General features: G+C 40.0%; 1 protein-coding gene across 2 annotated transcripts in view; it reads left to right on the forward strand.

Moving 5' to 3' along the window:
• The window catches only part of b3glcta (beta 3-glucosyltransferase a), a 65,296-nt gene that overhangs the window by 31,796 nt on the left and 19,814 nt on the right, over window positions 1–13,686 (forward strand). For both annotated transcript variants that reach the window (XM_084064912.1, XM_084064913.1), the window contains exon 4: window positions 1,950–2,059. In XM_084064912.1, the coding sequence (XP_083921038.1) occupies window positions 1,950–2,059 (110 nt within the window). The remainder of the gene's footprint in view (window positions 1–1,949; window positions 2,060–13,686) is intronic.

A 13,686-nucleotide genomic window follows, 5' to 3' on the forward strand; every position in this document is an offset into this window, starting at 1 on the left:
TAGGACACAGGAATGATGGAGATGAGAGAACACAGACTGTAACAGGATTCCTCCGTTTCCTCTCTTCTTTCCATCCTCTGATGATTAATCGAAACCCATTAATGGGATCCGAGGCCAGTGAATTCAGTCTTAATTAGTTTCTTTTTTTACCCCTCGCTCTCCTTTGCTTTGACAGAGGGTATGCATTATCTACACAATGAGGGATTGGCAAACCGCTTATCTGATTCTTCCGCTGGTCAAAAGCGCTTGTTATTATTATTGCTGCACTTTGCAGGATCAAGAGGCTTGAACCTCACCTGGGACTTGAAAACACACTGCTTTATCAGACAAAATGCACACTCACGTATCCGTTCACTCCCAAGCACATTCAGCAGATTCAGCAGCAGGACATTTAGAGGTGATATAGGAGTATGAGAGACATACCTTCTGGTCCTTCTCAAAGCTCAGCTTCAGTTGAGGTTAATCTGTTGGGAGACGGGTATGTTGGGGTTTTAGTGAGTAAATCCCCTTTCACCAAGGCATCAGGATCAGTGGGAGCTTTGTAATGTGGGAAGCAAGGCAGAGAAACATACCAGCACTAAATTAAAATGATATGACACCGATACAGTGTTTACCCCTGACCTCAGTGCTAATAATTCAACCGGGGGTGGAGATGAGTTCAAGTAGTGTAATGGAAGAGCAGGCAATGCATCTCATCGTGTCATTGTCAGCACTCCCCTTTCGTCTCCTTGTACAGTATTGGTTTAGCACAACTATTCCAAAGGGAACATTATAGACCTGTCAGCAGGGGCCGGTTCTTATTTATATTTTTTGAAATACTGAGAAAAAAAATCTTGGTCAGCATAATTTTAAAAGCTTCCACAGAACAAAAAAAAAGCATCTTCTGGTCATCATAATTTATGACAAGCAGTATATTCTTTATGACTACATTCTGTGCAAATACTTAAGCAGGCTAATTAAAATGTCTGGAGCTTGTGAGAATGTGAAAATGGCTTGGCAGTTGGCACCATGCCCTTGTGTTTGTTTGAGCCCAGATTAATGGGGGAGTATATACAAGATGAAGAAGGCTTGCACAACTCATTAGAGGGAGTGTTTTAGTCACTTATCATAGCAGGGAAACTTTGGCTTCAGTTCCACTTAATCCTCAACTTACTTCAAACAGGTATGACCTGCCACCTTTCTGCTTCAAAGTCTTGCCTAAAGAGATCTTTGCTGTCACAATCATCCCAGCTACAGTAACTGTATCTACCGTAGACTTTATTTTAGTGTGGACAACTTAAAACATTTGAAGATGTTGTGAGATATAATTGTATTTAGCAGAGAGAAAGACAAAGTTGCACAATTTTCTTTTGGTATGCCAACATTGCTATCATGTATTTTACAGGGTTTCCCAAGAACTGCATTAGCAAGGCCTATAATACTGGTCTATAAAGATGATTAAAGAATTGTATGTAAACATGTTGCTAACACTTTGGCAGCTTCACTGCAAAATGGACACTTAAACTGACAGTGTTGAGCTACCTCACCACACGAGCAAGTGGCTTCCTGTTAACCTTAGTCTCAATATGTAGTAAGGGTACTCAGTAATATTTACAGCGCAATACTGTTGCTGAGCCAGAAGTGGACAGCTGGGCTATTTGCTATGTAAACATTTTGAGGGGGTTCGATTGCCACTGTACCCGATTATAATCATTTAATTAAGTAACACAGTCTGGGTTGCGACATTTACACAACCTGTCCCAATACCAATTAAGCTCTCTATGTGCTAGTAATTATCACCAAACCAGTGACAGAGATCAGAAGAATAATCTGTACAGAAGTGACTTCATTTATACACACTGTCCCTCTTATCTAGTCTTGTTCAGAGAAGGTCATCGATTGCCATGATCCCTTTTCACACTACTGTGTGTGAGTGTGGTCTCTGATCTCTGTCCTTTGTGTTCTGTCAGACCTGCGGGAGATAGTGTTTGTCATCCAGAGCCAAAGCAACTCCTTCCATACGACACAGGCAGAAAGGCGGAGAGCAGAATTGCTCAAGCAGGCAGAGAGTCTTACAAAGGTAAGTAACACACACACTTGCGTGCGGACACTCTCTCTCTCTCTCTCTCTCTCTCTCTCTCTCTCTCTCTCTCTCTCTCTCTCTCTACATGATTGCATTATTTCCATTTTATTATTGCATTACATCATTATAAATTCATGTTTCACTTTTTAGCAATTCAGATTCATTTTACTTAATGATCTGCATACTGTAAGTTTAAGTGCAAAGCAATACTGAGCTATATAACAAAGCTGTAGCAATCGGTGGGATGAAACATCTTCAAAAGTAAATAAAATCCCCATAAACAGCCCTGAACCCACCCAACACAACCCACATACAGTAATAGCCTATTATATTTTCTGATTGAAGGGCTGAGCCACACGCACAGATTGTGCAATCAAATTGGCATCCAGACACAGCTGACACGTAGAGCATGAACTATGCAGGCAACCAATGATCACATTTAACCAATATACATGATGTTATGCAGAGAGAGAGAGAAAGAGAGAGAGAGAGAGCACTTGACTGGATCATTAAACTATTGTCCTCCTTTGTAAGCCCTGTCGAATCTATGCAGTCTAATAAAGGTCTCAAGTCAAATCATTGGGTTAAATAACATTGCAAGTCTAACTTACAGTACACATCATAAGGAGAGGTAAAGTTTTAAATATGATGTAACAACTAACAAGACAGGACTATAGTTTGAGGTCGGTAGACTGGTGCACTCAGTCCTTAGTTACTTGCACAGTGTTTTCTCAGAGTTCCATGCAGGCACCAAAGAAATATGCCATCAGCGCTGAGATTCATGATGTTTGTGAAATGTATTGAAAAGAAAATGTATTTTATCTTCGAGGTCAAGGTATTTGGCAAATATTTTTGAAGATATTTCTCCTCCTGCTTGGGGGCCCATTCCAATCTGCCCATGTGTTCTTTTTTGTTCTCAGTGGTTCGGCAGGGGTCATCAATCATGTCAAAGCCTTTATTCTGTAAAACCCCAAATATGGAAACGTTTTAAGCAGGAAACAAAATTCTACGCTGGTGGGCAGTGTGATGTAGCCAATAGCCAACAGCACTGTGAAGAGTTTCTTCACAAATTGGCATGTTGATTTGAAATGTACTCAAAAGACCTGGCAGAATCAATATTCTGTTATTGTTTTTGTTTTGCTTAAATTTTCAGTTTATCTGAAAGCCATTATTGGTCAAGTCACAGCATTTTATAAACTCTTGTATAAAGTCCCATTCAATAAAACTAATTATTAGGCCTACTATTGCCATCAACATTATTCTTGTCATTAGGAGCACACACCCCTCAGTTCCTTTGTCTTTTTCATCCACTGTGTACACCAGACAAGAGGAGAAGTGCCAGTGTGTTGCGTGCACTTGTACCAGTCTGCTGGTATGTCATCCGGTGCATCGTAGCTTGGTGCATTTGGCCTAGCAGATGAAACAGGATGCCAAGCCACTGAGGTGGGAAGAAAATATTTTTGCAGTCTTTAATCTTGGCAGTTCTCTGTGACATGACAAGATTGAGACTGTGTGCATAGCAGTGAAGGAAAATGCCTGAGGAGTGTTCTCGTTTACATTTGCTTGCACGCCAATCAATCACAGCGATACCACTCTGTGTGTGTGTGCAGCCACACTCCTCTGAAAAAGGAAATGGCTATCATTTGCATCCTCATACCTTAAAAATTCAAACAAAAAAAACGTTTGCACTCTATCCTCTATAATGTAGTGCAGCACATATGTACTTCTTTTGGGGTAACATTGCTGATTTCCGTCATCTTGTTGATGCTGACAGATGCAATGGGTCTCACCTCATCCTTCATTGTCATCCATTATTGTGGGTATGACCGTGTTGGTTAGGTCATTTGGGATCAACTATCACCAAACTTTCTTTCACCAACAAGGTGAACATGTAAATTATGTAATTTGCTGATAAAAAAAGTGGTTTATCTGGGTGGAGTGATGTAGCCAATAGCCATCAGCGCTGTGAAGAGTTTCCTATTAGTACTGATGGCATCAGGGCCGCCGAATGACAACACAGTGTATTAAGTGCCTCCAAATCTCAAGTCCCTCTTTTACCTGACTTTGTTGTTTGGCAAGAGTGCGAGTTTCCTGGCGCTGCTGCAAAATTGTCAACTGTTCTTTGATGTAGTGTATTTCTTTCTTTTGATGGTGCTGGACTGATTTGGAGTAACTTGTGGTGCCACTCTTTAATAGCTTCTTTCCATTAGACAATTATGCACGCACAATAAGGTTGAACAACAGAGACTCACAGCAGTACACTACAGCCTCTGGCTTTTGGCACCTCCTGTCATCCATGGGTATCACTGGTAATTGCTCTCCTGGAAATGCTTTTCAAAACCTTTACCCCTTTATACCAAACAAGGCAGTGCTGGCACTGGTCTCCCATTCTTTTTAGCATTCATCTTCTCATCAAGTTGTTTAAAGGCAATGGCATCAAATTAGCAACAATACCCCCCATTCTGAAACACAGCACAGTGACTATGCCATGGAAATCCTTACTAAATGGTTTATGGATTTTCAGTCTTCATTATTTGTAGCAGAAATTAAGACAAAGTTTCACTCTGAAACATAGCAGTCAGTGACTGCCAGTCACCATCATCAAACTTTCCCACAGGCTAGCGGATAAAATGCAGTATGTATTACTGTATTGACAGTGACAAGGACTACTAGTCTTTTTGGAAGTGGAAAGAGCGTTTGCTCAGAATAACAGTGGTTCAAATTGTGATTGTGGCAATCAAATTCTTGACTGGTTTGAACGTACAGCAAAGTAAGGAATTATATGACTCTAGTCCTTTGTAATGACTAGTAGTAGGCGAACAGTTCATACTGTTATTTTTTGATGTCCCAACAAACCAACAGGTTGTTGGTTTGATATTTGTTAGGGATTTTACACTGTTTTCAGTGGTTTCGTATTTTGTTTGTTCATGTGACATGCTGCGTGGTGGTGCTATGTAATTTATTGGTGCTATGTAAGTTTATTGGACTATTTAGTGTGGTTGCCCGAAAGGGCAACACACGAATAGTACTTGGGGGACTTTATTAGTGTGGTTGCCCGAAAGGGCAACACACTATGGTCTTTGGGCGACTCTTTATTCTACCTTTCTAGAGCAACCCAAATTTTGGCACGCTACTCCTCCCACAATTTTTGCGGCACACACTCGAGCCATATGTCAAATTGACCGGCTTCATTGGTAATCCTGTGCTTCCCTAAGAGATACGTTGTATAGTTTAATTTATATTAATTTATTAGTGAATAAATGTTCTCTATTGACTTGAAATATGTGAACACTCATATTCAAGTATTTTTCTCTCAGAAACAGTCCAGTTCATACTCCAGTGGCCTACATAAGGAAAAATAATTACACCAGTCAGTCTCATGCTGGCGCTATAACAGCCCACTTTGCGTTTTGGCCTATAACTCTTGAACTGTATGTTGTAGAATTAAAATATATTTTCCCTGGATTCCTTGGGTCATGATGCAACTCCCCATATAGGCCACGCCCATTTGCGTCTGTACAGATTTTCCGCCATTTTGAACATTCTTCAAAACACACCTGTTGCTCCTCCTCCTACAGATTTTGTCTAAATATCACAAAAGTTGGTACACATGATCTCTGGACCTATGTGATAAACGTACATAAGCGGTATGTCCCTACCCTACCGTTCGTCCCATAGACTGTAAAAAGGAATGGACAGAGCAACGCCATTGGTTTCTACAGACCATAAATGAAGCCGATCAGGAATTTAAAATCCGCCATCTTTCTATATCGCGTCATATCGCGTCATATCCTGCGCAATGCAACCAGACCAATATTGGTTGGGTAGCTTGTCAATCAAGAGCGGGGGCAGGGAATGAATACTATTGGTTGTGTAGCTTGTCAATCAAATTATCCCGCCCCTCCTAGAGCATACCCTACTTTATTGTCAATTTTAAAATAAATGGGACCATAATTTACCAAAACGCATATCATGATGATTGAAAGAAGACTTTAAACTAGCGACTGGAAGCAAATCGTCGGTGTCCAGGACGAACCAGCTAACTCAATTTTCAGGAAATGAGTGATGTTACAATGTAATGAATGGGCTTGCAAAATGTGTGGGAGGGGCCTATTTCTTAAAAACAAAACACCATATATCAATATAGCACCAAATGTCAATCGCACGTTGCATGGGCGCCTTTCTATTTCTATTTACTTTCATGTGTTTATCCTGGGTTTAAGTTATATTGTGATTACTTGTATTTCTTTTTCCAAAATCAAATCAAATATGAGTCACTAGTGCACTGACAACTTCCCACCTATAAACTGTTGTGTTCGTTGGATCCCCGGCCAAGCCGGGAATCAAAATCCTAGTCTGACTAGTAAATCCTAGTCTGCACAATGGTGGGCAGGAACTTTCCTAGTCTGCACAATAGTGGGCAGGAACTTTACCCCTGTGCCACCCAAAGGCCTTCAGGACAATTTTCCGAAAACATGCAAACAGGGTTTTTAAAACCTGAAAAAATTAATATATATCACATATTTCACGAAAACCAGGAGGCTGAATTTTGCAAAACATTTTTTTAATAATACTCCAAACATCATGCAAATCGGTACGTATTATGTCTATAGTCAAGTGACCAAGACGGTTCCGTTTGATTTTTCATATTCCATCCTGATTGACGAATTCCGAACATTGCTGGCCCACAATAACCTACCTGACCTGGCGGAGACCTGTGCTCCAAGGAGCGCCTTTTCTAGTTTCTGTCTCTCCTTCAGTCACCGTCACAACCCCTAGCACTCATTTATCAAAATTATAACTAATCATAACTAATCAGAAACTATCTGAGGAGCACAAGAGGACAGAGTAGACTGAGTGGATTGACTATGTCATCAATTGAAAATGATTGGGTGAAGAAGTCGGAACATATACATATGGGGCACAAACTACGTATCAGTCGTAAGGATCTGTTCCGTTCGTTGCCCTGCAAGAATGAACTGTTTAAGAACACTTTTGTCCCACAGCAATTAGGCTCTTCGACCAGCCGCTAGGCCTATGACTAATGGTCTTAGTTTTAGTTTTAGTTTTAGTTATTTATGTGTCTATGTGCAACGACAAACTATTATTATTATTCCCAGTGACACCTTTTTAATGTTTTTTTATGCTTATTCATAATATATTCTTTATATTTGTCTTCTCTCAGTTTTAACCTGTGCCCCCCCCCCCCCCTCTTTTTGTGATGTGTGTTTAACTATCCTTGCTGTATGCCTGTATGAGCTATGGGATATCTGAATTTCCCCTCGGGATTACTAAAGTATCTATCTATCTATCTATCTATCTATCTATCTCTCCATCTCTCTATCTCTCTATCTATCTATCTACATGCTTTGTGAATGACTTTGCAGAGTACATGGCTCGCCAAATGCATTTCAAATAGTGGTGAGTACTTGATGAACTGACAGGCCGCTGAGCCAATTTTTCTATTTACATTAGGTATTGCTCATTAGTCAAAGGCAAGTGGGTTCCAAAATTACATTATCGCTGCAGTGGTGTTGAACTCTGTGCGTGTGATTTGTGCTGTGCAGGCAGGCATGCACTGTAGTGTTGTTTGGTTTCTCAATTGTCTATTGTAACTAATCAATCATCAACATTAAGTAAGACCTATTAACAGGCAATCCAAAATGGTCTAAATAGGGAGATTACTTAAAGGGTAAGACTTTGGTTGAGGTTTGGGTTGTGTAGTTACCTTGCCATGATGTAACTCCAAAGGTGGGCAAGAAATCAGAAATAATTGCTCCATTGATTAGAATTTGATAATTCAAAATATGCTCCTCATTGACTTAGCTTTGGGTGTCCTGTCAGCCCCCTGCTGTGCAGTGGTCATCTACATGTTTTTGCCATGATTTTTTTTTTAATTATTTGATGGTAAGACTTTATCATAATATGCACATTCATACATGTAATTAAGGCTTAGTTAAGGCTTTATTTATCAATTCATCATTAATTTCACCAGGTCCAGGACCTGAGTGCTGCACCAGACTCCCCCCGATCCAAAGATTTCCTTCTGGCGTGATGGTTTCTTGGGCCGTGGTGGTACTGCAGGCTCCACTTGCGGCTTGCTTGAATGGCCCTCCTAAAGGCCTCACCATGGATTTGTTGGGCTTCTTCCTCACGGAAGACACAGGCTGGGGCGCCAACCCATACTGCTCCCGGGATGACGTCTACATTCCGGCTGTCACCCATCTTAATTAGCTAATTAACTATTAATTAGCCAAAGTTTATATATCATTAGTTAAGGGCCACACGTGGTGGTTTGTAGATCTGCTTTTTGCGAGTAGGAGTAGCAAGGAGAGTCGGACTCTGGTGGTAGTTGTTCCAAAGCTTTCATGTGGTGCATTGCTGTGTGTTAGGCAGACGGAGGTCTCCCAAGTTGGACTGGCTCACTGGATGCTGGTGGTCCCCCCAGGTGGGTCATGGTTTTCATCATACAATCATTACTTAAAGGGATAGTGCACCCCCAAAATTACTTTTTTTATATCGATTAGAGACTTGAATTCATGGATATTTTTAGTTTTTTTGTCGCATTCCTAAGCCAGTAATTTGATGACCGGCAGTGATTCTGGTAGGAGACACAAAGAGTCTCCTTTGTGTCTCCTACTGGAACCGCTGGTCATCAAATTATTGGCTTAGGAGTGTGACAAAAACAAAAATATCCATGAATTCTCCAGGGGGTGACTAATCGATTAAAAAAAGTTTTGTTTTGGGTAACTATCCCTTTAAGCCTCACCCTCAAATGTCCGGTAAATTGTAATCATGCTGGTCTTTCTGAGCGGTAGTGGGAGAGGGCATCGGTTAAAGATTTAATACAATTTGTAAAGCTTCAGTGAACATATCAACATCATGTTATGGCAAGACCACATTTACAGGTCAATATGTCTTCCTCTAGTCAATAACTTCTATTATATGAAATCTGGTGTAAACCATTATTATTTTCCATCTGGTTGAATAGTGAATGTACCATATCTAATTGTGATACTGTTGGACATGAAATAAGGAAAAACCTTTCTTTCTTAATTTAACTCCATGAGTGAATGAACACTCAGGCTCTTGCTCTGTACGTATCCCCTTGTATGCGCTATACTGTCTGTCCACTTAAATCTTTTCATGTGATATGTTTTGTTCCTTCACTTGAATACAAGTTAATGATTTGATAAGTATTTTGATTTGTATATTTTGATATTTTGTTAAGTTTGTGATGTATGCCCCGATACAGTATGTTTGACTGCTTCAGGGTTGTACTGTACTAGTTTTATATTCAAAGCCTCAGTCTTGAGAAATGTCTCAAGACTGAGGCAGACCCATAGATTTCTATGGGTCTGACCTTGCCACAGACTCAAATCTGTTTTGACTTGGTGTTGTCTGTCTCCATTCCAACCACTGTTGGGTGTGAATTATTAATTTCATTTATCATACTAAATGTTGTATGCTTATTTTACATACTTATTATAAAAAACAAGAAACCTATAGCTTAGCCTTCCAGTTTATATCAGAAATAATAGTATATCCCAACCTCAACCTCTAACTGTGGATTACTTAAAGAAGACCCAGTCTTCGTATATACTGAATTGCTTTGTCTGCAATACGAGCATATTAAATTCAATTCAGTCTTTATTAGTGGACTCAGGTCCATAGAATACATTAAATAAATAAATAAATAAAAACAGGACAGAAAATAAAATATTGAAAAAGGTAAATACATAAGACTTAATCCACAGGCAGAACACACAGGTACTTCAGCCAGTGCACTCTTATTCTGGCTGTATAGCGTGAACAGCTCATTATGGGGCTTGTGTGAGTGCTACAATGATGCTGTTTGCAGATACATCCAGTCGTTGCATGAACTTCTACATTCTCATTGCATCATTATATGCAACTTGCAACCTTTGCATACTAGATTTTTTCTAGTAGTATTATTTTATTTCATCCCAAATCCACCATCCAGTACTCAATGACACTGTCAACCTTGACACATGGTTATCTTGAATTATGTCAAACCTCTCTGGGAGATGGGATCCAAAACACAGTCTACGAAAGGATGAGCCAACCTGTTTTAATAATGTAGAGATGTTTATTTTAAGTCGATTGATAAATGGCCAGAAGTAAGGGTAATGGTTTACGCTGTTTACTGAGAGGAATCTCTCCCGATGTGACGAATGTCACTGTCAGCAGTCTGATACAATAGAGTGAAAGTGTCCAATTTGATGAAATTTGAACAGAGCTATTGAAATTCGCTATAATATATATCTAAAAAACTAAGCGGACAATCTGGGCACATTCTCAGTCAAATCATATGTGATGTTAACGCCGAAGTACAACAACGTTCTATATGCTCACAACACTGTAAGGCTGCTGTGGAAAGCCAAAAGAATTTAATTTAACATGCCCTGGGCGATGAAGCGGGTCCATTTGGTTACATTTGTACACTCTGAATTAAATTACTGTGTACTCTGAAGTGTCCTTGTCTTACAGCTGTTAAAACCTTAGTTTTGTATAGGCAGCACCGTTGTAAAGTTGTAATGCACTGCAGAAGGAATTCCTTTTCGTTTTTCAGGACTGAACATTCTCATAATCGGTAGGCTGTAACGTTCATTTATTTTGGTTTAAACATTTGAAAATGTCAAGACTTCATAATGTTTGAAGGAGAGTGATTATACACACATCACGGTAAAGGACTTTATAAATAAAAATAGTTCATAATATGTATTTGACCGCTTTTTATTAACTGATGAAAATTGAGATGCGTCATAGAATCGAATTGTTAACAGTTGAATCAGAATTGGATTAAATCGTACTTACTCGGGAGAAATATAGTTTTGACCTTCAGGCACTACTACTTACCAACCAGTAGTGGCCACCACAGGATCTAAATTTGTCAATTGAAGAGCAGCGATTACAACCACCACAGTTTGTGTTAGTTATATCTATCTATAAATGCACAGAAATGATGTGTCTGCCTTTCTCACGCATTACCCGCTTCAAACTTCACGTGTATATCGCTGAGGATCCAAGGCCGGTGTTGTGCCTAGTGGGAATTCAATTGGATCAGTGGTTGTCCATACATAAAAGTTTTTACCTTCAAAATCACTCTTGATCATTCTTGAGTTTTTCTCTCTGCATGTTCCGAGCCTTTTCTAGCTGCAAAGATAAATGACCTGTTCTGGCAGCTGGGGGAGCTGTTGAGGGAATTTTCAATGAAGGCACCTGTTGTGTGTGAAAGGGCATTCTCTGGACATTGTCTGGAGTTCATACGGGAAAACAGCTACTCGATAGTGGATATTACGTTTTTCTTTATTTATTTAGGATTGTTCAAATACCACTCACACCCTTTAGAAATGCACTTGCCTCTAATTCCACAATTTTAGATGGCTTTGGGCTATTTGCTATTGCACAAATAATTGGTGGTATGGCATCTGTAAATAATACAAGGTAGCTTGAATCAATTCCACTTCAAGGTACCTTGTATTATTTACAGATTCTTCTTCTTGGTAGTATTTACTAGGTAGCTTGACGCTGAATCAATCGTATTCCCCTATGCCGATTTCTTTCATTTGTGGATCTACCACATGGATTTTTGCCAGACCCAGGGGGTCGGCCTACAGGAGGCTTTGTCTGTCGGTCTGTCGGTCGGTCTGTCGGTCGGTCTGTCGGTCAGTCCTTCTTTTCCTCCTCAGCCATTCAGGAACACTTCAGATTTCAACCACCAGGGGCAACAGAGCAGGTCTGGACCATAGACTGTAAAAAATGAATGGACAAAGCCACTCCCCTGCTTTCTACAGACCGAAAATGAAGCCGATTGTTCCAAGACTGTGGGTCCGCCATCTGTCAATATCGCGTCATATTGCGTCATATCCTGCAGAATGAGACCAGACCATTATTGGTTGGGTAGCTTGTCAATCAAGAGCGGGGGCGGGGAATGAATGCTATTGGTTGTGTAGCTTGTCAATCAAATCATCCCGCCCCTCCTAGAGAATAGCCTACTTTATCGTCAATTTTAGAATAAATGGGACCATAATTTAGCAAAACGCATATCCTGATGATTGAAAGGAGACTTTAAACTAGCGACTGGAAGCATATAGAATTTATGACAATTTTTATCATGGTAAGAAAATCTAGTCTAAAGTTTGTCAAAAAACCCATTCACTTGCGTTAAAATAAATTCTTTCTGACACCGCAGGTCGGCGCAGGGTAAAACAGCGCCACTCTGGCCATTCGTAAGCTTCCGTGTTGGCCTCATCGTAAATACCCAAGCCTTGGCCCTTGGTCTGGACTTGCTACCATTTGAAGCAGCAGTGAATGGGGACACTAACAAACATTGAATTGCCTTTAATTCAACTGGTTTAAACATGTGCCGTTTAACTTTAGGCAATTTTGTTGTTCTACATAACTTATTTCAGAGGTTTATTACTCCACAAGCAGCATAGTAAATTACCTAAACTTATGAAATGCTGGATTTAAAGCCCTTCTGCCCATATTCTGTGCACTGACTGACAAGGGACAGGTGAATGTAATCAGACTGGAAGGTTTGCTGGTCTAGCCTATGCACAAATCTACAACCAAATACCCCTATACACAAAATGCTACACACATGCCCAAAATTATTTATACTTTTAACTTATAAAGTGGTTTGTAGGTGTGTTGCCTACTAGGAATTTGTTCCTTCTGGGTCTGGCAGAACCAGGTCTCCTGGTCTTGTTTGCTGAAGTTGTGCCTTATGTGGAGTGGACTACCTTCCTATGTGGACCTGCTGATGGTGTGGCCACTTTTTGCACCTTATGTCTAACCTCATATACCTGCTGCTTTTTTATGTTATGTGTATGTACTGTAGATATCTTTATCTTTTTCTCCTTTCTCTCCATCTCTATGCCCTCCCCCCTTTTTCTTTCCTGACAACTAGAAATGATGGAGGTTGTACACAATCAAACTTCACCCACTTTACACCTGTAAACCTGCAGATGTCTGATTCTGACTCGCGTTGTTTCAAAATTACAATGTAAAAATGTATATATAAATAAATAGTCAATAGCCCAAGCAAGCAAGCAACGTGGTCCGCAGGGATAAACGTAACAGTCAAGGATATACTGAGCACACAGTTTAGCTAAGACATTGTATGGATGGAATTATACTATTCAAAATGTGCATAACTGCAGTACTGTACAACACATGGCACGTAAGGTGATGAGGCTGTGCTGTGGTAACAGTTCCAATGATACCATCATTTAATGACCATGAATTTTACTCATTGGGGATAAGTACTGTAAGTCCAGCAGCAGGAAGTAAGGAGTGGTAAGAGTGAAGAACCGTGTTCACATAAACACAATATTTTTATGGCCATCGTAAGCAGATCTTAGACTATTGATTAATGCAGCACATCCCTGTGTTGTTTATATGCATATGCATATAAACAACCTACTGTACTGTACGTCTGGGGAAATAAAAGGGATCCAAATATGGTAAATAATTAATTCAGTGATAAATTTAATCAACAGACTTGTAGAAGAGTGTTTTAAACCAGGAGGGGGAGGTTGACAATGAGTGTGGGGGAAGGGGGGTTGATAACCACAGAACCACTGGTTATCAACCCC

The sequence above is a fragment of the Gymnoscopelus microlampas genome, assembly GCF_963454915.1.
Source record: "Gymnoscopelus microlampas genome assembly, chromosome: 8".
In the NCBI taxonomy this organism is placed as follows: domain Eukaryota; kingdom Metazoa; phylum Chordata; class Actinopteri; order Myctophiformes; family Myctophidae; genus Gymnoscopelus; species Gymnoscopelus microlampas.